A 25341-nucleotide genomic window follows, 5' to 3' on the forward strand; every position below is an offset into this window, starting at 1 on the left:
AGAGGCTCCAACTGGCGCAGAGTGCGGCCGCGCGGGTGGTAATGGGAGCGACATGGCGCTCCCATGTAACACCTCTCCTGCGCGAGCTGCACTGGCTCCCGGTGGTCTTCCAGGTGCGCTTCAAGGTTTTGGTTACCACCTTTAAAGCGCTCCATGGCTTAGGACCTGGTTATCTACGGGACCGCCTACTACCACCAATAGCCTCCCACCGGCCAGTACGCTCTCATAGAGAGGGACTCCTCCGGGTGCCGTCAGCCAAACAGTGTCGGCTGGCGACCCCTAGGGGGAGAGCCTTCTCTGTGGGGGCACCTACCGTCTGGAATGAGCTCCCCCCAGAGATACGGAGGATCCCAGATCTGCGCACCTTCCGCCGCGCTGTGAAGACCTTTTTATTCCATCAGGCGGGCTTGGCCTAATCTCTTCCCTTTTTTAAATATGTAAATTTTAATCTGTTTTTAAATTATTGGGGTGTTTTAATCTGTCTGGGCCAAAATGATTTAATTTGATTTTATCTGGTTTTTAAATTTTTTGTATCTATGTATTTTATTGTTTGGCTGTTCACCACCCTGAGTCCTTCGGGAGTAGGGCGGTGTACAAATCAAATAAACTAAACTAAATAAACTAAAATTTAAGGGTTGTTTTGTCTGAGATACAAAAGATTGTAAAAGCCATTAGGTGCCCAATATTAAAATATGCACACGTGTATACACACATGCACAGGCACACACACAGAGACACACAGACACATACAACCTAATAATTTATGGCAAATTGATGGAGAAGTCAAAACAATAACAAACTTTTTCTTCCCAAGCTCAAAAATTCATGTTGGAGAAAATCGTTGACAATAACTAGGACTCCATGAGTAGGGCAAAGAACTGAATAGAAGGTGAAATAAAACCAGATTTCTTATTGGAATATAAAAAATAGTATATACATAATCATTGGAAAATACTGTAAAGCTTGGAAAATGGAAGGCGATAAAAGAGTGAAGCTGGCAGGAGACAAGATGGTGAAATCCCTGGTGAAATTAAATCCACTAGTCCACAAAGAGCAAGAAATGAGTGAACAAAGAAACAAAACAAAATGGTTTGATTTCACTTCATGAGATATGAATCATTTTGTTTTCAATGTGGTTTAATGTTCAGGGTCTTGTTTAGGCTAAAAGACAAGCTATACCAGTGATGGCGAACCTTTTCAGCACCGAGTGCCAAAAAGACAGCCTGCATGCGTCTGGGCTGCAACCTGGAAGAGAAGCCGCCAGGGTGCATGCACACGCCCGAAAATGAACTTCCAGTTTTCTGGCACGCATGCTTACGCGATGATCAGCTGGCTGGCATGCCTGCTCATGCAGGAAAATGGAAGACTGCGAGAGGATTGTCTACTTTCTGGCACTGCCTCATGCAAAAAGGCCAACTGATTGTTGCATGCGCACCAGAAACCCAGAAGAGGAACGGGTGACGCTGCGCATGCCAGGCAACATGGCTCCACATGCCACTTCGGCCACATGTGCCAAAGGTTCGCCATCACGGACCTATACTATAATGTGATAGTATTATCACATTATAATGTGATTTTATAAGCTATACTATAATGTAATAATATTATCACATTATATCTCAACTGAAAAAAGATAGCTGCGCCTTTTTTAATCTCAATCATATTTTAAAGTAGTTCTCCTCAAAACATTACTTCAGCAATGCTTCTTTTCTATGATAGTCTAGATTTCCAGGTATTTAAGATACTTATATAAGGATTGGACCAGGGGTGAAATGTAAAATTTGTTACTACCAGTTCTGTGGGCATGGCTTGGTGGGGGTGGGTGTAATGTGACTGGGTGGGCGTGGCCAACTTTTTTTTTTTTTTTAACATTTCAAAGCATTTTTTCTACAACCTCTTCGGTCAAAGAGCTTGCAGAAAAAAATGCTTTTAAAAGCCTCTGCCAATCAGGCAACACAGCTAGGATCGTCAGAGGCTTTTCAAAGCTTTTTTTAACCACCTCTTCAGCTAAAGAGGTTGCAGGAAAAAATGCTTTGAAAAGCCTCTGATGATCCCAGCTGAGCCACGCGATCATCAGATGCTTTTTTTAAAAAAACTTTTAAAAGCATTTTTTCAGCGGAAGAGTTTGTAGGAAAAATGTTTTTAAAAGTTAAAAAAAAAGCCTCTGATGATTGTACGGCTCAGCTGGGCATGGGGAGGGGTGTGCAGGGATTTTTGCTACTGGTTCTCTGAACCACCACCTGCCATCGCTACCGGATTGGGCAATCCGGTCCGAACCGGGAGCATTTCACCCTTGGATTGGACTTAATAATCAAAATAATCATTTTTTATTCAAAAGTGCCACACAAGGCACTTTTACTGCTAACACTTTTACTGTTACTGCTAACTATTCATTTATAATCCTAAATATGTGTAATTTAAAGGAATTATCATTACTTTCAGCAGATTTCACTTTGGGATCCACGTGTATTTGAATCCACATGTATATTTCTTAATAGAAATTTTTCTGTTTTTCATTAAATCTGTGTAGAAAATGTTGACGCTGAAATATATAGTCTCATACAATATATTACAAATATTGATACTTAAAAAAATAATTTTAAAAATGAACATAATGTACTCAAATATTTAACATCTAAGCATTTGTATGATGGTTAGTATATTGAAGTATTTAATGCAATATAGCAACTTAAATAGACCATAACATCTGAAATAATAATCACATCTGAAGGCTTGTAAATTTCTTGTCTTCTTTTCATTTATTGGTAATGTTAACTCTTATATCTTATCCAGACAACTAATTACAAACCAGGGATTAATATACAGAGCCCAAAAGATATAAGATAATATAGATGACTCATGTCCAGCATATAACAATACATTACATATACCTTCTAGTTGATGGGATGTGAAAATAATATGTTGTTTGGACTTGGATAAAAATAACATTCTTATCTCCACACACTATTTTTAGGCAACATGGAAAACATCAGATGAATTCTTCAGTAAAGGGAAGTTGGACAGAAAGTTAAAATTGATTTAAGGGCAAATGTGAGATATCTTAGTTGTTTTGACCTACAGAAGTAAGCTAGTGGAGATTACTGAAATTAGAAAGGTAAGTATTTTTTGCATCTTATATAAATTTTCATAATGCATATCCATCTCCTTAAGCAAGAAGGTTGACAAATTCATTAGATGAGCTGATAAAAACACTGAGCCATTAAATGAGTACACCTCATGATAAAATCTGATAAACACCTGATAAGGGAGTTAGAGGAATGAGTAGAAATGATTTAAGTAGTCTATACAAAAATCTAAGTTCACATACCACACTAAATAAATGTCTTCAGAACAAGGCAGCAATCCACTAGTAACCAATTCTGACAAATGATAGTGAATTCAGGTAATAAAGCCTGCCTGAATGAGAACAAGTCTTCGGACACATAGGATTCTTGACTCATATCTGCACTGCTGCACGATTGCATTAAACATAATGGATTCGGTGCCTTCAGGCACAGTTTTATTGTTTAGAATCTCTCTTGACATGTCGAAGGAAAACAAAGCAATTTAATTCTACATTCTAACCTTTTGCAAAGATATTTGAATACAAGAAATTATATGATGCCAAGAATGTTTGTTTACAATGATTCAGCCAAGGATTTGGTTACTATTTTAACTATATTGAATGGGCATATTTTAAGTAGTTTCCTATCTAGAAATTCCATAAAGCAGACACCGTATGTGAAAGCATTTATGCATAAATTCATATCTGTCCTATTTCTGTCCAACTGTTATCTGTCTGTCTTTGTAGGGCTCATACATTATCATAATATAAACTGTAGGAATGTTACAGGCAGAGACTGAGTAGAGCAATTTAGGGAAATAAGATGCACTGACCAGTGCGGGAACCAATAAGGGTGTGCTATATGCTGTAGAAAATATTTTGTGTCAAAACTAGACCTACTTATCCATCACTTCCTTGCTGAAAAGTGGTAGTTGATATTTCTTAATGAGCTGGCCAAGAATTTTTTTAGGTTCCCTTGCTTTTTAAAACCAGAAAATATTAATTATGGAGGAGAAACTGATTTAAATATTAAACTATGGTGTTGTGAACAACTGCTTTTCAAAGAATGAGGAATCTACAATCATGTGAAGGAATACTTTTAATAGCACTATAGTAATAGCATTTAGACTTATATACCACTTCACAGTGCTTTACAGCCCTGTCTAAGCGGTTTACAGAGTCAGCCTATTGCCCCCAACAATCTAGGTCCTCATTTTACCCACCTAGGAAGGATGGAAGGCTGAGTCAACCTTGAGCCTCGTGAGATTCAATCTGCCAAATTGCAGGCAGCCAGCAGGCAGCAGATGTAGCCTGCAGTACTGCATTCTAACCACTGTGCCACCGCGGGTCTTAACTCTACTATTGTCAATTACAGAGGTAATTAACTTTTGTCCTTCTCATATAGTATTGCATTCTTGCTCTGATGACCAAAAACAGTAGACCTATGTGTATAGATCACCTTCTGCATATTCTAATTTAAGCCTCACATGGCTGAATGTATAATTAAGCTGAAGTATACCGTTTTTGTCAGTTGATTTGAAATTGTCTATAGTAGAACCTGTGCTAGTTCATTTTCAGAACAGACTCAGTCTCTGATGTTATCATTTTCAAATGATAAACATCTTATTTGATCAAGCCAACTTCAGTCCACTGCTAGCTATATTGAATACATGAATGTGATAGGTTCCTTCTCAGAATAGAAAGGGGTCATTTTTTCTTCCAACACTTAGCTATATGTACCACATGAAAATGTCACCACTTTCGTGTGGTTTTAATGGAACACCTAGAAAAAACACTCTGGTTCAATAACTGAGATCTTGAATTAAAAAGATAAGAAAACGGTAGATGATGAGAAAGTTCCCAGCTTAATACCTTGGAAAGCTACTACTAATAACAAACTGACCACAAAGGGCTTACTGTATATACAGGAAACAACACATTAAATGACTGAGATGCTAGCAGATCTGAAGATTATTTTTTCCTTACATAGAATGGTTGCTACATATTTGCAAACAGTATTTACAAAATGACTGCTGTATTGGATTTAGCCAATTATAAAAGTTTCATTTACTGAAAAACAAAATGGGTAATTACAGCACAAAAAAACATTCTAACAAAGTAGGAAATACACAATGATTGCTATTCATTGCTTTACTTAAATAAACTGTAATAATTCAGAGCATTTAGTGCACTATCATAAGATTAGTAAAGTAATAGAGCTAATTAATGATATAACTCAAGCATGTTGCATGTCCACTATCAATATCCTACTTGCAGTGATTTCATTGTTTTTGTAATTGAATGTAAATTGAATGTAATTTTAATCTTCATAAGAATATAACAAGTTAGACAATCATTGCATAATATCTTTTTTTTAAAAAAAATCATAGTAAGCCAATTATCCTTTAGTTTATTAGTCTGGATTGCTTTCCAGGTCTTGGTGATATATATTTTCCATTTGGATTAGAGATACTATATATATACTCATCACTTTGTAGTATCTTTCTAGAGGACAACCTCTTAATTCCAATAATTTCACAAGAATTTACAAATCTAAACATTGAACTGTGAATTCAAAAATATTCTTCAAGGTACAATTCTTAAAAGCAACATGAATATAAACGGCATGTTAAAAATATTTACCCATATAAATATATATATATTCTACTACAAAAGTGGGTTTCAGTTTAAGGGTAGAATTTTGATAGAATATTTGTTACATTGCAGAAAGCAATCTATATTGCTGGCGTCTCTGCCTTGCTCGCTGTCTGAGCCTGCGAAGTGAGAGGCTCATTGGCTGCTTTCCAAATTTCTCCATGATCTCTTTGATTCGGGCCAAATTGGTTTTGCTGATGGTGAAATCACACTGGGTTGCACCCATGTCATATCCTACGGCACAATTTTTCATGGACGTAGTGTAGCCCTCGGCTTTTACGCTGACCACATATTCTCCTGGATTTAGAAGCCGCCAATAATCTCCATTGTTTGCTGAGGAGGAATCAAAGAATAATAAAATATTGAAATACATTTTTCATTCAGTACCATCTGGTTTTTTGTTTTTGTTTTTACCCTAAAGCCTTACTTTTGCTTAAATATTTGATTATCGCTCTAGGATTGCTACTAAGGATTGATATAGGAATTAATTATTTGTCAGGCTTAATTGCTTTTAATCCTGGAAATATTTCACCAACCATTTAATGTGCAGCGCAATCATATATATTGAGTTAATTTTATTAAACTATATATTTCATATTCTCTGTTCTACAATTAGTGAGAATATATGAGAGGCTTTTAGAAATCATTTTGTATGCCACAAGTAACAGTGGGATTTGGATGCCTTTATAATAATCCATCTATCTGACAACGTGAAGGGTTTGGGGCATTGGTCTCCACATTGCAATATTATGATTTTTTTCCTTCTGTTTCTTCTTGCTAAACTAATCTGAGCCTAGATTGAGCTAAACAGAAATATATAATTAAATTCCTAATGTTAAAACTGTTGTATACCCTTTACTGCCAAGGATATTTCAATTTCAGTGATAGGAAGTCAAATGGTAGAGTTCCAAGTAACAGCCCAACAAAAATCTAGATAGTAAATCTAAATAGAAATCTAAATAGTAAGGCAGATTTAATGATTAATCTTTTTTTTTTTTAAAAAAAGGATGACAGTCAAACATTTTGTGTCTAGAATGGTGCCCCCCCCCCAATCTTTTGGGCACCAGGGACCAGTTTCACGGACAGAGGTTTTCTTGCAGATCGGAGGGGACATAGTTTCACATGATGCCTGCATCCCATGGATGGGGCTTCGCTTGTTTGCGCAGCCCAGTTTCTGGCATGCCATGGCCCAGTGCTGGTCCACGAACCAGGGGTTGGAGCTGGGGACCCCTGGTCTAGAAAAATCCTAAATCAATCTCCTGCATAGTGAATGAAATGACACATGCTACATATTTGCCTGGTTCATTTTTGTCTGTTGTTCATGAAGGAAAGGGAAGATAAGACACCTGTGCAAAATAAAAACCAACTCAGATGATAGTTAGAAACAGGTCTAAGACAACTCACCATGGCTGATTCACCCCGGTCAATTTACCCCATCTATCTTGCCACAGTCAATTCACTCAACCCAACTCACCATGGGACAATTAAATTCAGGATAACCCAAGAGAGGGACAAGGGAATTGCAGTGGGGCTTGTCTTGCTTTGGGTCTGAACCTTCTTAGGTTAGAAATCCTCGAGGCTGGGGTGAGCCAGAACATGGAGTCACTAGTCCCCATTGTCCTTCTCTTGAGTTATTCCACATCAAATTTTCTCACAGCAAGTTATTCTGCAGCAGGTTGTCCGCAGTGAGTCATCTGGGACAAGTCATCTAGGAAAAAATGTCCTAATCTGGGCAGAAGCAATATAATTTTATTATCTTTGCCATTCCCAGTGGAACCATCTGTTGGACTAGAGGGTTTTGGGATGACAAATTATATATAGATGATATCCTAGGCACTAAAACAAAGCAGTTACAGAGCTTGAGATCAATTGCAAGGATCAAGCTATGATCCTGTTTTTTTTTCTCTTGATGAATATTTATCCTGCCTGTTCTCTGACATCTTACATGGGCTTTCCTTTAATATATCTTCACAGTAATAACCCATTGGCATAATTGAGCTAATATAAAGTGACAATAAATTATGCAGAGAATATCCTGCTCCTAGTTTTCCAACACCAGAAAAACTAACCTGACATTTTGTCTGCAAACTGTATGTGTGAAAGAGAGAAAATGAGATTGAATACAGTTGTGGTATTTCTCATTCTGTTTCCTGAAAAAAGTCAGTTGATAGACCACTATAATGAGGTGAATTACTAAGTTTTCAGATGTCACAAATGTTTTAAAATAAAAACTGAGACCATTTTTTGAAAACTTCATCTATTATACTAAGCAATTTTATGATGGGCAGCTAAATTCTAGCCTAATAACTATGATTGGCCTATGATACAAACAATACATGCAAGAATTTATATTGATGCAAATCTAATGTCTACCTTGGATTTGGGTATTATGGAGCATTAACTTGTATGTGATAATAATACAAATGGGCATATATACACATGTTTTTCTGAAGATTGCATTATTTTGACAGTGAGATTAAAATCAGATTCCATAGGCAACATTTACCTATCGTGAATTTTGCTATATAAAAAGAAACCGTATTGTGTATATTAAACATGTAATTTTCTGTGATATTCAGTACGACATGTATAGTGAATTTCCATCAGGAGATATTATTCCTCAAGAAATCAGATACAAATGGAGCACTGGATGCAGTGATTAATTTTGCCACATATACCACTATGCCTGTTTATTGTTGAGTACAATAGCATGGACTATTGCAAAGAAATCGCAACAGTATATTAGCCAATTATGTTTTATTTTTCTGTATATGGTTGAGAGCATAGGGAATTATCTTGAGGGTAGGAGGAACAGCTGCTATCAAGGCAATGATTAAATAAGAGGGACTTGAGTCTGGGCCAAGAAAAAAAAAAGTGAGAAGACATCTCTGACAAGGATCTTCTAGCTCATATGAAGCGAGGAAAGAGACATTCAAGATTCTGTTGCTATAATTGTTGCAATAAAAGTTGTCCTGACCAATATGGCATTGGCTTAATAGATTGGTCTACCTTGTTGGGCTGGCAAGAATAGGGCTACTTAACTTGAAAGGTTTGTGCATGCCACTAGCTTGATGTTCAAATAGTTGGGCTAGTGTCTGTTTTAGCGCCTTGGCCACAATCAGTTAAATGATCCCTTAATAAAACAGGTTTGTGTAAATCAGTGTTGGCTGTTTTGGTCGTCCTTTTTTTCATTTTCTTTTTATAACAAAAATGTGTATTTACCTGTGCGGACATCATGGTTCACCCCTTCTATGGAAATAATGGCATTTGGAATTCCCTTCCCATGTTGATCCCTGACTATGCCTTTAATTCCACGATGCACCTGATGGTGAAACAATAGGGACAAATGAGGATCAGCATCAATACAAAAATGAGTTACCTGCTGATGACTGTTTTTCAAAGCTGTATATTTCATTGTGGGATAAAGACTTTAATCTTTACATAAAAGGAAAAGAATCTTTGGCATGGGCAGTTATAACAAATATCCTCCTCCCCAGTGGTGGGATTCAGCCAGTTCTCACCACTTTGGGAGAACTGGTTGTTAATTTTCTGAGCAGTTTGGCAAACTGGTTGTTGGAAGAAATCATTAGGGCAGAGAACTGGTTGTTAAATTACTTGAATCCCACCACTGCTCCTCTCCTCCTCCTCCTCCTCCTCCTCTTCTTCTTCTTCATCATCATCATCTCAAGGATTAGGAGGTCCCAATGAATAAACAGCTTCAGAACATTTGACATTAGGGCTATATTAGAGGGGAAAAAAACAAAAACTGAGATATCAAATGGATGAACCATCTTAGGAATTACAGTGTGATATTAGAATATTTTAGACAAACCTGTATGCCTGACTTGTTATTATTTGTTCCTTCCTGCTAGGTTAGCATGCTAGCCATACTATCTTTGAGATTTGGTTGGTGGATTGAAGCAATTTGATTTACTGGGCTACATGATCCTGATTGATCCTGCTCTCTCTTCACTCCCGTTCAATTCAGCTTGCTGTGAATGTTTTCTTACAAGGGCACTTTCAGTAGTTTGTATGTTTTTGGGGCAGGGGGAATTTAAGGTCTGGTATGGAATGCAGCCTGCATGTGTATGGAGGAAGGTACCTTTTACCACTAAACTCACATATGTAGCTACAACTGAGGATTCTGTGCACAATCTCCAAAAAGGACTTCATTCAAAACTGTAATAAGGAATACAAATTTAGGATTACCAAGAAAAGTTTGTAGTGGTATAAGAATAGATTCACAACACCACATAAGTCATTTAGTCCAGCCCCTGCTAAAGTATTTCAGACCTAGGCAAAATAGTGCTCTGTTGCAGCTGAGATGCAAAATAACATATGTAAATATAGGCAAAGGACGTAACTATGGATACAGAGAAAAAGAGAATACATATGTAGAAAAGCAGGGGCAATAATGCTGAGGATTTGTAAGAATGGGATATATGTACTTCACAGGTTTCCATCAAGGTCACATATTCAATCTTTGCAAATCCATCTTGACTTGATTTTAATGGGACCCCTGAAATATTAAAAGAGAACCGGTCTGGTGTAGTTCTTAAGGCACCAGGCTAGAAATCAGGAGACCGAGAGTTCTAGTGTTGTCTTAGGCATGAAGCCACTTGGATGACCTCGAGCCAGTCATACTCTCAGAATATTATCAGTCTCAGAATATTAAGAATGCAATAGTAATTTTTTTAAAAAAATCTTGCCATGAAAACTACAGGACTAGAGAGCACAATAATAATAATGCCATCAAAGATTAACCATTTGCGATCCCACGTTCTTGGAAAGGAGTCAATGAGGTGAGCAAAACTGTCAGATCCAGTCTAAATATCTGGCTGGCTATGCGACCAACCAGAATAATACTGCAATAATAATAAATAAATAATAATAATAATACCAAAAGAGTCTGTTCAGTTCAAGTAATTGGAGGGCAGTCTATAATAAGCTCAGAAATAAGAAGCAACATGGAATTTGGGAAACACTTAAAAAAGCTGCAAGATGCTTGAAAGTCACAAAATTTGATTCACTGTTTCAAAGATTTTGTGGCCTTGATCTGTGAATTTGCATAGCCATATTGAATATATCATTCAAACTCTTATTAATAATAGAATGACCTGCATTATATTATGTTTGGAACATAATAGCGATATAATGTAAGTCATTAAACCTCACATTTATAGGTCTGCTGTAATGATTTTCAATTAAATAACTTGTTACTGAGTTAATAGAACTTGATCCTGAGTTTCCTCTCTAGTTCAACTTATTATGAAAGATTGAACTATAAAATAATGATTTAAATATATATAGATAAGCAGATAAATTGTTATTTGTATATTCCGTACCAGCTTTGAACCATCATCTTAAAAATATTGCTAAGGTCAGAGATATAAGAAGCTATTAAACCCACTTTAAGATATGGGTTAGACTTACTTATAGAAAATAGCTTTTTTGTCTGAACTAAAATAGCTTCATTTTGAGGGTGGGGCGATGAGAGCGGGGAAGAAAATAATTTGATACTACTTTTGAAGGGTAAAATTTTTTATTCATGCCAATACAAACTAAGTATATTTAACATTTCTCTGGGAAAGCATCACCAAACAAACAAGAACATGGATAACTCTCCAAAATCATAAGGATTACATGAGGAATAAGCAAGCAGCAGAGAACAAGTTGTGGTTAAGATAAACAATCTCTTCTCTTTCTCACATTTAGTCTCTAAACTTTAAGACCATTTTTTATTACAATTCGCTGACAGAACCTAACAGATTCAATCATTCAGTCTAAACTAAGTTATACCTAGTTAACACTTAAATGGGAGATCATGAAGGTCTAGCTGCAAGCTAGATTGGAAGCTAAGGGAAAAAAATAACAGAAGCACATAAGAGCGAATCACATCCTATCGCCGCCAAGAAAACTACACGGATATCCACGTAATCACCAGGATGACTCAGCTCAAAAGAGACTTCATTTTGTCATTGCTTATGGAGCCATCAGGGAAGTGTGAACTTAAAAACAAGCAAATCAAAAAAGTGATAATTGAGAATCTTAGTTGCCATGGAATGCAATGTGATTGCTGATGAAAAAAAAAATCAGCAATAATCCCTTGTAAAGATTGGGAAAATAGAGGATTTGTAACAGCAGGGTTTTATATTGTGACAGTTTGCTGCAGTTTACACTGTTCCTTACCAATGGGCATAAAGTCTGGGAGGGCCCATGGGGACTGCAGTCACATAGCATTTTAGTTTGCTTCCTACTGATATCTCTGAGTCTTTCCTCACTAACTAGTCTGAATAGCAGGGGAGAGGAGTGGCAGTGGAGGAAATTGGCTAGTGACAACTCTGATCATTCCCACAGTAGCCCAGCTGATGTTGCCTCCAAAGGGACAAGCTATGATAGATTTTATACACCTTGAAGCTATGATGGAATAGTGCCAGCTAAAGAAGGAAATGTGTTTATCGCATAGATAAATTTCTTTCTTCAGCTGGCACTATTCCAACTAAAGCAGTATTCCAGTATTTGAGGGGCTGCCACAAAGAAGAGGGTGTCCACTTATTTTCCAAAGCACCAAAAGGCAAGACAAGAAACAATGGATGGAAACTAATAAAGGAGAAATGTAACCTGGAATTAAGGAGAAACTTCATAACAGTGGGATAATTAACCAATGGAATAGCTTGCTTTCAGAAGTTGTGGATGCTTCATCATTGGAGATTTTTAATAAGAGACTGGAAAGCCCCTTGTCTCAAATATGGTCTCTTGCTTGACCAGGGGCCTGGACTAGAAGGCCTCCAAGGTGCCTTCCAGTTCTATTCTGATTGATTGATTGGTTTCCTAATGAACTGGGGATGAAATGAAGCAGGACATGCAACCAAAACAGAAGGATGGCTTTATCAAAGTTTTATTGTGTCATGATAAAGTGCAGAAACGATCTTTTACATTCCTGGGTAAAAGAGCAAATGGGGACAGGTTCTATGTTGTTTTTGTTTGTTGAATTGTGATGTGTGTGTTGTCTTCATTTTTATTTGTTAATGATAGTTTTCAAGCTGTGTGCTAAAGACAATGTGGCTTTAGTTTGTTGAAAATTGCTGACATCTGATCAAATGCAAATACAGCCATTGTGCAATGTGTTAGATTCCTCAGCCAGTAATCAGAAAAATGTAGATTTTGTGTTGTTGTTTATGGGAAGTGTTCAAGAAAATCAAGCTGTGTATTGCTTTTTGCTAAGGTTTCTGTGGCTGTATTAGCAAACTGGGGGAAAAAAAGCTTGTTTAAAATTTTGCTTCCTGCAGGATTTTAAATTTTCCACAAAAAATAGCCCTTTGGCAACATTTCTATGTAGGTTGGATAATGTGCATTATTATTAAGATGGGTTACCCATATACTTACTAGGGTAAAAAATAAGAGAACAAAGAGCTTATTTTGAATTCCTACTGTCCCTCTATAACTGATCACTCAAAACATGAAGTGTTTATCCATAGCCCAAATCCAAATACTTTTTTTATTTAATGCACAATAAGGCATTTAAAAAACAACAGCCCTGATATCCAGCAGAACTGGTTATTGGAAGAATTTTCCCTCTTATGTATTTATGTATTTCTGACTAGTGGTGAAGCATGCTGATTCACATCAGAGGCCAAAATGTCTACTTGTTTAAAAACTAAAATATTTCTGGTCCCAGAGATAAACAAATCTCACACATTCTTGTTATGAATTGCATTGGAAACAGATCCAAACTTTACCAGCCACATTGTTTTGCTACCGGTACTTACCTGTTCCATGAAAACAATAAGTGACTCCCGATTATTTTCCCATTCTTCTGGTAATTCACTTTCATGAGGGTATTTATCACAGCCAACGTATATAGACAATTCAAAACAATTTGTATGTAGATAGCTAAAGTCATTTATGCCTATAAGTGCAATGATGAGAACAAAAAAAAAAAGAAACTGTCATTTCTTCTAAGAAGAGTCATTTTTTTAAAAAAAATTAAGCATTTATCTTAATAGTTACAAATGGACTTGGTATTTCTAGAAAATATGTGTATTTTAAAATATATCAGTAACTTAACTAAAAGGAAGTCACATAATATGAAATCAGCATTAATGTTTTTATAGTGGAACATTAAATTAGGGTCATAAAAATATGGCTATGATCTGGCATGTAAATATCTTGCTGTTATAGATATGAGGACATATTCAGAGCCAAATCTGAAGCAAGTTCAAAACCAATATGCATAAATCTAATGTAAAACATATCTAGGAAACTGCAGACTTCTTTTTTACTAACACATTCTTCAGAGGTTCAAAAGCTGTATTTTCTTAACCAGAGTATATTACAGATTAATGGTTGAGAATGCAACAAATCATATTCTGGTTAAAAAAGTACTGCAAAAAAAAAAGTTTCTTTAACTAAGCTGATATTATTAGAGGAAGAATATTCAAAAAATTTAAAAAAGAAGAAATTCTCAAGCTCTCAGATTTAAAATAGCCATAACAGAAATCCAGCCAGGGATCAACACTTTCAACAGAAAATGTATTTTGAGTGCTAGCTATCCATCATGCATATATTTGTAATAAATCTTTTTCTAACACTCTGATCAAGACATGTAGAACTTAGACTATGAGCAAAGATGACTCTTAATCTTTTCTCCTAACTTCTAAACTTCAACTTGGCTCTCCCCAGATGGATTTGAAGGAAGGACAAGGATAATTTCTCCCTTCTCTTCATTGCAGTCCTTAAAACCTTCTGTTATTTTCCTTGAAAAAGTAGCTATATATTTCATTATATGTACCTGTTGATAATCAGTTGTTCTAACCCTAAGATTCTAGACATGACTAACAGCAAAGATTCATGAATCAGAATAAGCTCACAAAAAATGCATGCTTTTCAATTCAATTCATTAATCTGAAAAAAATATGACCAGACATCTCCTGGGGTTTGGCTGCCAAAGACAGTTCTCTCCTGCAATGTCTATGAAGATTCATGAAAACAATATAGGGCCAATGTCACATTATACTCTTACCAATGTCCAAGTTAATTAAAGAGCAGAAGAACACATTTTGTGGACTGCTATCTGGATTAATTTCATTATGGACACTTCTACACAATGCCTTTGCCCTGGACAGAATCAACTTGGGAACTGTGTATTCTCAGGTTAATTTCTGCTTCAGAAGCTTTAACTCACTTATTTCAAATGTGGTGTTTTTAATATGGCAGAAAAAGGGATATTTCCATTGGTAATACCGAAACTCTGCAGACATTGTGTGAAATCATATTCCTCATTGATGGAATTTCTTGTCACATCTTGTTTCCTTGTTTCTGACCTTCGGCAGATTGTTTCAAGACTAGCAATCAGAGAATATTGTTATAGTTTCTCTTCGTAACAAAGATAGTGCTTCCTGGCTCCATAAAGGGGTTTTTATTTTGTTTTCTAAGATCTCTCTCTCTCTCTCTCTCTCTCTCTCTCTCTCTCTCTCTCTCTCTCTCTCACACACACACACACACACACACACACACACACACACACACTTAATATACAGCGTTGTATACAGTATTAGCTGTGTTCCATTATAGAACACAGCTGGGATTGTATGTACTGTTTTTACTGCAAATTATTACAATGATGTTTCCATTTGCCATATTGAAATTCCCTATAGCTTGTGGGTGGTCTGTCTTCCCTTTAGTAGGAATTCTTGCTTCATCCTACTCTGGGGATTCAGATGTCTTTTTTGCTGCAATATATATTTTGGAAATGTAGATGTCGGGGTAGTAATTTATTTTATCACCTCTTTTTGTGATGAAAAGGGATGTTGACAAAGGATTGAAATGAGAGGTATTCTAGGTAACACTAGTAACATCATCAGTTCTAAAAGACAGTAGGTTTTGCTTCCAATTTATATCCATTCCCACCAATGCTGACATGCTTGTATAACTTCAGGATAATCTCACAAATACATATAGAGAGACGTAATTTCTAAGGTGATAATTATTTTATTTTAAATCAATCCACAGTGTCGGCAGACTTGATATGACTGGTTGCAGTTTTTAAGACTCTCTAGATCAGTGTTTCTCACCTTGGAAGCTTGAAGATGGGTGGACTTCAACTCCCAGAATCCCCCAGCCAGCGTTGCTGGCTGAGGGATTCTGGGAGTTGAAGTCCACCCATCTTCAAGCTACCAAGGTTGAGAAACACTGCTCTAGATCATCCGCTATTCATTTTTTCTATAGCCCTTGTTTAAATTAAACCATAATACTTCAGAGTAGCCTTTACCATTTAAAAATCCATGTGGATATTCCTAACCTCATTGTTATAAAACTATCCTTTTTAGCAAAATAAATTGAGAACTAGGCTGAAAAAATATCAATCTGTCAATGAATCAATCAATCAATCAGTGTTCATTGTAGGACCCTCCAAGCTGGCCAAATTGAAACCTGCAGATTCTGCCTCTGATATTTTGGGTCGTGAACAAGTCCTTTTATCACTTTTATTTATTTATTTATTTATTTATTTATTATTTATTTATTATTCAAATTTCTATACCGCCCTTCTCCTTTCGGACTCAGGGCGGTGAACAGCCACAATAAAACATTTATACATAAAGTGCGATTAAAAATAGATTTAAAATAATTAAATTTGGCCCATAACTTAAAGTTTATCAATTTAAAATCCATATCAAAATTTAAAATCAACCATAAAATCATAAAATCAAGAGAGACCAGCTAACTGAAAGAGATGAGTTTTTAGGGCCCGACGAAAAGTCTGGAGGTCGGAGATCACTCGTATCTCTGGGGGTAGATTGTTCCAAAGGGTAGGTACCACCACAGAGAAGGCTCTCCTCCTGGGGGTCACCAGCCAGCATTGTCTAGCCGACGGCACCCTGAGGAAGCCCTCTCTGTGGGAGCGAACTGGCCGGTGGGAGGCTATTGGTGCAGAAGGCGGTCCCGTAAGTACCCTGGCCCTAAGCCATGGAGCGCTTTAAAGGTGATCACCAACACCTTGAAGTGCACCCGGAAGTCCACCGGAAGCCAATGCAGCTCGTGCAGGAGAGGAGTCACATGGGAGCACCCCATCGCTCCCATAGTCCCCCGCGCAGCTGCTTTCTGCACCAGTTGGAGCCTCCGGGTGCACCCCAAGGGGAGCCCCATGTAGAGAGCGTTACAATAGTCCAGACGAGAGGTGACGAGTGCTTGAGTGACTGTGCGTAGGGAGTCCCGATCCAGAAAGGGGTGCAACTGGCGTATCAGGCGAACCTGATAAAAAGCCCCCCTGGCCACGGCCATCATATGCCCTTCTAAAGACAGCCGTGCGTCCAGGAGGATGCCCAAGTTGCAGGGCCTTTCCGTGGGGGCCAGTGATTTGCCCCCAATAACCAGCGATGGCGTCAGCTGGCTATAGCGGGACTCCGGCAGCCACAGCCACTCGGTCTTGGAAGGGTTGAGTCGAAGCCTGTTTCTCCCCATCCAGACACATCCAGACTTTTATCACTGTATGGCTGATGTGATGGCATTCTAACGCTTTATTAAAATCACTTTGTGAACGGCTGTTTGATCAACATAGTATCACATTTGCATTTAGAAAAAATTAGATCCATTTATTGCTTTCCAATTATACGATCTTCATTATGGATATGGCAATAAATCTATTCCTAAGAATGCAAACAGTGGACAAAGCTCAGATAAGTTGCTTGTATTGCAAACACAAAAGAAACCATTTCAATGGTTTATTGGACCCGTGTCCCTCCTGGTTGGTACTGGCCTCCCGGGAGGTTACACGAGGCTGGCTCCAGGGTGTTATCAACGCTTCATTGAGTGAGGGTCACTTCCCCGCGGCCTTGAAAGAGGCGGTGGTGAGGCCTCTCCTCAAGAAGCCGTCCCTGGATCCGGCAATATTGGCTAACTATCGTCCTCTCTCCAACCTTCGCTTTCTGGCGAAGGTTGTTGAGAGTGTGGTCGCGCGACAGTTTCCGCAATTCCTGGAGGAAACATCCTATCTGGATCCGTTCCAGTCTGGTTTCAGGCCTGGGCACAGCACGGAAACGGCATTGGTCGCGTTGGTTGATGATCTCTGGAGGGCTTGGGACAGGGGTTGCTCCTCTGTTCTGGTCCTGTTAGACCTCTCAGCGGCTTTTGATACCATCGACCATGGTATCATGCAGCACCGGTTGGAAGAGTTGGGGATGGGGGGCACCGTGTTACGGTGGTTCTCCTCCTTTCTCTCCGACCGGTCGCAGTTCGTGTTGGCAGGAGGGCAGAGGTCCACCTCGAGGCCTCTTATATGTGGAGTGCCTCAGGGGTCGGTCCTCTCGCCCCTCCTGTTCAACATTTATGTGAAGCCGCTGGGTGAGATCATCCGTGGCTTTGGGGTGAGATACCATCAGTACGCTGATGATACTCAGCTGTACATCTCCACCCCAGGCCACCCCAATGATGCCCTTGAAGTGATGTCCCAGTGCCTGGAGGCTGTACGGATCTGGATGGGGAGGAACAGGCTCAAGCTCAACCCTTCCAAGACTGAGTGGCTGTGGTTCCCGGCATCCCGATATAGTCAGTTGACTCCATCACTGACTATTGGGGGTGAGTCTTTGGCCCCCACAGAGAGGGCTCGCAATCTGGGAGTCCTCCTGGATACGCAGCTGTCCTTGGAGGAACATCTGACGGCTGTAACCAGGGGGACCTTTTATCAGGTTCGCCTGATCCGCCAGTTGCGGCCCTTTCTTGATCGGGATTCCCTGTGCACAGTCACTCATGCCCTCGTGACCTCTCGCCTTGATTATTGTAACGCTCTCTACATGGGGCTCCCCTTGAAGAGCACCCGGAGGCTCCAACTGGTCCAGAACGCAGCAGCGCGGGTAGTGACGGGAGCAGCATGGCGCTCCCATGTAACACCGCTCCTGCGCGAGCTGCACTGGCTCCCAGTGGTCTTCCGGGTGCACTTCAAGGTGTTGGTTATCACCTTTAAAGCGCTCCATGGCATAGGGCCTAGCTATCTCCGAGACCGCCTGCTGCCACCGACGACCTCCCATCGACCCGTGCGCTCCCACAGAGAGGGCCTCCTCGGGGTGCCATCAGCCAAACAATGCAGGCTGGTGACCCCCAGGGGGAGGGCCTTCTCTGTGGGGGCTCCCACCCTCTGGAATCAGTTGCTCCCTGAGATAAGGAGAATCCACGACCTCAGTGCCTTCCGCCGTGCCCTTAAAACCTTCCTTTTCCAACAAGCCGGGCTGGCCTAATTCTTTTTAAGTGTTTTTAATTGTTTTGTTTATTGTTTTAATTAATGGGGCCAAATTTATATATATATTTTAACTGTATTTTAATATTTGTATTTGATGTTTTTATTTGGCTGTTCACCGCCCTGAGTCCTCAGGGAGAAGGGCGGTATACAAATTCAAAAATAAAATAAAATAAAATAAAATGATGGTCAGCTAAGAATCTTTCTGTCAGCAAGTATGCATGCCACTGAACCAGCTTTTAACTCCTGGAAAGTGCTTGGACTAGACTCTGAAGTTTTTTTGGCAAGATTTCAGAAATATTTGCCATTGCCTTCTCCTTGGGGCTGAGAGAGAATAGCTGGCTCAAGTTCACCCATCTGGCTTTGTGCCTAAAAGAAGAGTGCAATTCAAAGTCTCCTGATTTCTGGCCTGATGCCTACCTGGGTCTCTAGCTAGGACTCTAGCTATAATTATATGTCAGCTCCAGAGTTTAAATCTTGTGTCTCTTTCTGGCACCCTTAGTCAGTAAGAAATTTTTGGTCCTCATCGTTCAGCCCTGGATGTTGAAGATCCCTGCACAAAGTTTTGATAATGATCTTTCTTTGCTGAAACCTTTCATTGGTCTTCCCACCTTCTTCCCTCCCATCTATGCATTTTAACAATTCTTAGATCTATTTATTTTATAATAATAAAAATAATGCAAGTATATTATGAGCAAAGTTACATTAGCATACAGGAATATTCAGGTACTTAATGAGCTCTAAAGTATGTACTCTGGGGGTGGATTATATAACATAGATGTTAATTTGGGGGTTGATTAAATGATTAAAATGTGAGAGCAATGACTGATGCAGCTCAGCTAAAATCTTTTCCCTTTTCAGTTAAATGCCAAAGGTTTGCAGATTTGAAATTAATATTTTGTAAAAAGTGAATTATATGCTAAATTTTAAGCAGTTTCTTAAAATATCTTGAAATATCACATAAAGCACAGAGTCATTGTATTTCCTTATCCATGTTCTCTTTTGAAATGTTAAAGTTTATATTTCTAAGACCTAGAATAAGGTCCTACTGCCTATGGAAATTTAAACTGGAGATCTAAATCCAGATTATATAAAAATCCAGTAATTTTTATATAATCTTCATATTGAAGATTAATTCCCTTATTGCAGTTTGGATTGTGTGACCAAAGCAAAAGCAAAGTCAAGAGGTAATTATGAAACTTAGTTCATCAAAAATTATGATGAAAGATTATTTATTTCATCATCATCAGTCCAACCTAAATTCTTGGTTCTGGGTTTACAGTAGACCAGAATGAGTAGAGATGTATGATTTCAGAACAGCTGAATTTCAGAACACATAGAAAGAATAAGAAACTGTAACCAGTATTTTGAAATTCATTGCATAAAGATACAAGATTTATAGAAATTCAATAGAGATAATTAAAAATAACTTGAGAGTATAATACAGAAGTAAAATGAAAAATGTAGTTTAGATTATGGGATCGTCATAGTAAGGCAATATTATGTGATCCATGGCAAACATAATACAGCTTTTAGCTTATAGAGTCTTCAACAATAACAGGAACTAACAAAATGGTTGGGCAAATGTACATTTCATCTCAAATTAATGTTACCGAAATTCACAGGAAATAAAATTTAAAGAAAAATTTAAAGAAAGATTTTGATGATAGTTTTTATAAATGCCAGTATTTTCATAGATTGACCATAGTAAAATTGACAAAACAGTCAGTTAAGCAAAAGGATGGAAAAAAACATATTTGAAATTTTAAAGTGCTCAGTTGAAGGAAGCATTTTAATGTGATGCTAATAGATACAAATTTATACCAATAAAAAAATTGCAAAGTCATTCAAAGTCAAGGCACCACCACAGTAAGGCATAATACACTTCTTGCAATGAGCTTAAATAAAAATTCCTAGATAGTATTGCAGAGAGAGGACAGGATAGGAAAAGGTGTTCCTTTATATAAGTGGACCTCATGCCATTTAAATTTTTATAGGTGAAAATAAATACTGTAAATCTCACTCTTGCGCTAAGGGAATTAGTAGAGGTCAAAGAGTCAATAAAGTTCCTTAAGAATTGATATGATAGTTTCATCTATGGTAGATCGAAATCAAATTCCAATTTTAAATTTCTGCAGAATTTGAAAAATTAAACTATTCTGGGCCAACCTCAAATATGTTAATTACAGTGAGCCAAACAGGTTGTTCCTAGAGCAAAATTGTTTTCCACATAGTAAATATTCTTGCTGATATCCTGACTGAAGCTGATAGAGAATGCTCAAAGTTACCAGTATCAATTGAGTCTCTAGGGTCAATGGTAGATTAAGAAGCACTCTAAATTGTGCACCTATTTCTATAAAGAAAATGCAAGGTCATCTGAAACAATTACCCTGGTCTATGAATTGCCACCAGGATTCATTTTCAGTTTATCGATCTCTATCTAGGCCAGACTGAGTCAAGACAGAGTCTGAGCATTTCTAAAGTGTCATTTGATTAGACAACATACAGAAATAGAATTGAAAGTAATATATCCCTAAGAGTCTTCCCAGATGATCAGAATAAAATAATTAAATAAAGTCTCTTTTGTTAGGTTGGATAAATAGGTTTGACTGGACTAGAGATATTGATTGTGGCTCTGTTACAAATATACAAGGGTGGACAAATCTTTAAACTGAAGGCAAAAAAGAAGGACTTTTTTCCATTCCTGTTCTACAGAGATGGCCCAAAACATTTTGCTTTCTAAGACAGAATACTACAGTAATCAGATCTTCACCAACTTCACAGAACTCAATCATAGGCAAAATATTTTGCCACATCAAGCCCCAAATCCTTAAATCCCTTAAATACAGTACTTCCTTCCTTAATTAAAGGAAGTTACTTAATTCCTTAAGTAAAACCTCATTAATGAATTTACTTCCCTTTCCTCACTTAAATATTATTCTCCTTGTATGGCATCTTAACTTCGGTCCAAAAAAATCTCCGATATTTTCAGAACTATAGTGCATTAATCCTTTCTTTCTAAATATTACTCAGACTATATATGTACCCGCCGCATGAGAAGATCAAATGTAAATGTTAGCTATTCATTAATGTAAATGCAGCTGTTCTTGATTGTTCTAATCTAATCATGTTGTGAGAAAGTGAATAGACCACCTTGTCCTTGGTGAATGTTACACACACTTAGCTACCTAGTCCTACCTGATTCTTTTTTAAATGTATTTTTTTTTAATTTGATTTATATGCCGCCCTTCTCCGAAGACTCAGGGCGGCTTACAATGTGCTCAGCAATACTGCTCAGTATTGTTTGATATCTTTGTAAAATAGGAACTTAGCATACCAGTGGAATTCAGAAGAACCCACTGTCAAATTAATGGCATGTATGTGATATCATTTTCTAAAAAAACCCATGATGATGTCATGTATAAGTGATGTCATTTCTATAATTACATCATTAGGCACCTGTTATAATTTACTTTAATTGTGCCCCTTCCCCGCAGACAACTACAAAAAAATAACATTGGCCTCAAGCATAAGTACAGTAAAGATAAAGGTTTCTTTGTCAGTTGTGTCCAAATCTAGGACTCATCTCCATTTCTTAGCCAAGGCAGCCAGCATTGTCTAAAGACATTTCCGTGATCATGTGGCCAGCATGGTTATATGCCAAAGGTACACGTAACGCTATTACCTTCCCACCAAAGTGGTGCCTATTAATCTACTTGCATTGCATGCTTTCAAATTGATAGGTGGGCAGAAGCTGGGGCAAGTAATAAGAGCTCACCCATTGCATGGTGCTCGGGTCTTGAACCTGGGCTGTCAGCTCTCCCCCTGACAAGCTCAGCATCTTTAACCACTGAGCTATCGCACCCCCTATAATAGGAATATTTCTGCACAAATTATATAGATGGCATTTAAATAAGCAATATCTAGATATGATGTCCTGGATGAAGCTGATAGAGAATGCTCAAAGTTACCAGAATCATTTGGGACTTTAGAGTCAATGGTAGATTAACATTGTTCCTGTGTCTTCCAGATTGACTGGATGATATCATAGGGATAAGCAACTACAAGATCCTCTCCCTGTAAATTCCCTCCAAGCACAAAAGGAAGCTTTTTAAATATTAAAAGCTGTTTTAAAAATATGTTATTTGTCGAGACGTATTCTAAATATGCAGCTAAGAATGCTCAAAGAAGCTATTCTTAGTTTTTATTGGGCAAAAGTAGGCCAATATTTATTTTTGCCACCAAGGTATTTCATGCTAAAGCCACCATTCAACTTCTCTGTGTTCTAGCATTTATTTACAAGAATTATAACTTTCTACAAAAGGGAAAATTCAATCCAATTTTTGAAGCTGTGTCTCAAATGCAACATCACATGTATAATCATGCCATAGAGTAACTGATGTGGAAGCTTTAGCTTTGTATCTTTTATCTATTTTGTTACATTTGTCTAATAGGATCATTTTCCTACTTGATCTGACCCCACTACTTCTACATAAAAACATCCAGTTTAGTAAGAAAGCCTCTATTCTTTAGCTAGAACTTGTGGCAATAATGAATTCCATAAAGCTAAGGAAATGATTAAGCAGCAGGTCAAGGACATGCCGTAAAGATATTCAGCACGGGTGCCTTGGTATTGAAGTCTGGGAGTTAGGTTGAAAAGACATACCGCTACAGAATATCTTTTAATTTGAAATTAATTTATTTGTTTACACACATTTTGGACAAGACTTTTACTAAGACCTTCTCACCAGCTTTGGTCGCAAGTAGATTTAGTCAAATTCCGTGCTTGATAACCATGCCTATGTGATAAAGAAGAGCTGGAATCAGCCAACACATTCCTATATTGTTCCTCTTATAGCACCCCCACTGAGAATTCAACATTTCTTTTCTAGCTAATTATAATTGTATTGGTTGATTTGTAGAGCTCTTCTGATTTTAATTATACATGATGTCTATGGGTTAGGAATGTATGCTTTATGTTATGCTCTTTGAAATGTTTTGTGTTTCTAATTAATGATTGTACTAAGTTTTCCATCTTTGTTTCTGGGTCCAATGTGGTCAGCAGAAACATTCGTAGAATTTAAATATTGCAATCCAGTTTAGAATTGTGGCCAGAAAAATGATAACCTGAGTTTATTGAGACAATTTTGGAAAGTTAGAGGAGTGGTATGAAACAAATTCATCAGCGAGTCTTTCAGATATTTTTATAATTGCATTGAGTAGATTCGATATGCCTACCATAGCAGCCATTTTGGGAAAATTGTACAAGAAAATGCTCAACTTTTAAGATGTACACATCACTCCAAAAAGTTGACGATAGTTCCTAAAGTATATTAGGATTAATCAGGAATTATAGCTTCTTTGGCTATTGCTTCTTGCTCTTGCAATTCTTTTATTCACATATATTTTTGTTTATTGCAATGCATAAATGGGTTATCTCCCTTTCCTTCCTTTAGATGCATATTAAATATTGTTTAAACTGCATAGCCTCTATTCTATTTATGTAAACCAGATATCATTTAAATCCTCTATTCCATAAAAATATGGATGTGGAAAGCCGAAGGAAAATTCTGCCTTAGCCCAGGAACATCTTTCAAAACTCAGATTTTTATCAGGACATAATTACAAAGTTTTGCTTTCCTGCTGTTTAGCAGATGACTGCCATTTAAAGTACAGTTAGGACAAGAAAGCAAAAGAATAAATAGCAATAGCACTTAGACTTAAATACCACTTCATATTGCTTTACAGCACTCTCTAAGCAGTTTACAGATTCAGCATATTTCCTAACAACCTGGGTCCTCATTTCACTAACCTCAGAAAGACGGAAGGCTTAGCCAATCTTGAGTTGATCAGGATTGAACTTCTAGCAGTGGGAAGAGTTAGCTTGAAATATTGCGTTCTAACCACTGCACCACCACAGCTCCTGACCTATTTATATATTTGACATATGTTTGACAAGTTGTTAAATTTTTATTTTGAACTACCACTTACTTCCTGCTACAGTATGCCAGGAAGCTCCATTTACTGTTCCATCTTCCTTCTGGAAATCCTCTGTATGACATACTCTTCGCCGAGCATCCGTCATTAGTCGGTGAGTAGAGGCATACGAATAGGCCAGCCATCGAAAGACGTGGTCATCTGGAGTAGGTGTGTGCTCCTGAGTCTTCCAGACTGAACGGACCATATCATATGGATAGGCAACTACAAGCTCTCCTCCTTGTAAATTCCCTCCAAGCACAAAAGGGTTCTTTTCCATCCAGGCTATCACAGCTCGTGTTTCCACTGCTACCTATGAAAGAAAAAGTGTACAAGAATTCTAAGCTAGCTTTTCAAGAGACTCTCTAAATACGTGGACACAATTGCAAGTTTATTATCCAAAGGCAACACTTGTGCA

The 25341-nt window shown here is 37.8% G+C and overlaps 1 protein-coding gene across 1 annotated transcript in view; it reads right to left on the reverse strand.

Annotated features, from left to right (window-relative positions):
* Nucleotides 1-2740: 2740 nt before the first annotated feature.
* CPXM2 (carboxypeptidase X, M14 family member 2) overlaps nucleotides 2741-25341 on the reverse strand; it is a 102616-nt gene continuing 80015 nt past the window's right edge. Inside the window, exons 11-14 of the mRNA XM_034436401.3 lie at nucleotides 24939-25236; nucleotides 13489-13628; nucleotides 8942-9041; nucleotides 2741-6052 (exon numbers count right to left, since the gene is read on the reverse strand). Of these exons, the coding sequence (XP_034292292.2) occupies nucleotides 5781-6052; nucleotides 8942-9041; nucleotides 13489-13628; nucleotides 24939-25236 (810 nt within the window). The 3' untranslated portion in view covers nucleotides 2741-5780. The remainder of the gene's footprint in view (nucleotides 6053-8941; nucleotides 9042-13488; nucleotides 13629-24938; nucleotides 25237-25341) is intronic.

The sequence above is a fragment of the Pantherophis guttatus genome, chromosome 6 (genome assembly GCF_059756535.1).
Source record: "Pantherophis guttatus breed Tessera chromosome 6, ASM5975653v1, whole genome shotgun sequence".
NCBI lineage: Eukaryota > Metazoa > Chordata > Lepidosauria > Squamata > Colubridae > Pantherophis > Pantherophis guttatus.